This window comes from Sinocyclocheilus anshuiensis, unplaced genomic scaffold (assembly GCF_001515605.1).
Source record: "Sinocyclocheilus anshuiensis isolate Anshui unplaced genomic scaffold, SAMN03320099.WGS_v1.1 scaffold217, whole genome shotgun sequence".
NCBI lineage: Eukaryota > Metazoa > Chordata > Actinopteri > Cypriniformes > Cyprinidae > Sinocyclocheilus > Sinocyclocheilus anshuiensis.
In genome coordinates this window covers 2571768-2572822 of record NW_015536538.1, presented here as the reverse complement: position 1 = coordinate 2572822, position 1055 = coordinate 2571768, and the positions used below count along the sequence as shown (strand labels likewise).

At 45.1% G+C, this 1055-nt stretch overlaps 1 protein-coding gene across 2 annotated transcripts in view; it reads left to right on the top strand.

The window, feature by feature from the left end:
* The first annotated feature begins 524 nt into the window (after positions 1 to 524).
* LOC107696531 (zinc finger protein 391-like) overlaps positions 525 to 1055 on the top strand; it is a 9942-nt gene continuing 9411 nt past the window's right edge. For both annotated transcript variants that reach the window (XM_016496922.1, XM_016496911.1), the window contains exon 1: positions 525 to 922. In XM_016496922.1, coding sequence (XP_016352408.1) covers positions 688 to 922 — 235 coding nt within the window. In that variant the 5' untranslated portion in view covers positions 525 to 687. The remainder of the gene's footprint in view (positions 923 to 1055) is intronic.

The window sequence follows — 1055 nt, the reverse complement described above, 5'->3', positions numbered from 1 at the left end:
GGTTTGTAGCACAAACACTACACACACACACACACACACACACACACACACACACACAAGTTCATGTACGTTGTTTGGCATGAATAAAGATAAAAAGTCAGTCTTGAACATCCCACACTGTCTCTCGGAGACACACATGAGCCATTTATAAAATCCTTATCCACAAAATGCTTATTGTAAAATAACAACGTCGTCTTGGAAATCAAAAATAAATAATGTGAAGTTTTGTCATCAACCGGCTGTCTCTGTTGCCATGGTTACCTCTAGAACTGATGTCTATTTGGTACCAGGAGAAATTAAGTAACATTTACTCTTACTAAGACATTTTAAAAAAATTATGTTGGATATTAATATGTAGAATTACAACTGTTAAGTTCATTGTAAAAACAAAGCCGTGATTTGCGCCCAGTTTCAATTCAGAACGAATTGTATCCGTTTGTTGTTGTTGTTGTGGCGCTTCTAAACTAGCATTTAAGGTATTTTAAAAGCAACAGCCCAAAATCTATTGGTCCTTTAAACGGTGACGTGCTTCACTAGGAAATGGCCAAGTGTTTTGTGAGATTTGTGTAAACACTATTGATGCGCGCTCGGCATTCACCGAAGGAACGCACCAGATCGGATTCTCTGCCAAACGAGCAGCATCTAAATCACGAACCACAGACTTTATTCGCCACTTAAGCGACTAGAATGTCCGCATCGGTGGATATCCACGCGCAGCTGGCGTCGATCCTCGAGCGCTTCGCCAAACGCGCGCTGCTGGAGATGAGCCGCGCGGTGGAGCAGGAGATGACGCGCCGCCAGATGGAGACGGAGACGCTGCTGGTCAAGCTTCAGTTCACCGAGAGCGAGCTGCGATCAGCGCGACAGAGCCAAGCGAACCTGCGCTCCGTGGGAATACAAGTCAACAACAGCGGACAGAGAGGTACGCGTAACTCCAGACACACCGGCGATCGTTTAAACTCAACGTGACGCTGAGCGTTTTCATCTTTAATCGTAATATAACAACTTGCGCTTCCGCTGAAACGACTTCATGTCGCTGCTGACGTATGCAAGGC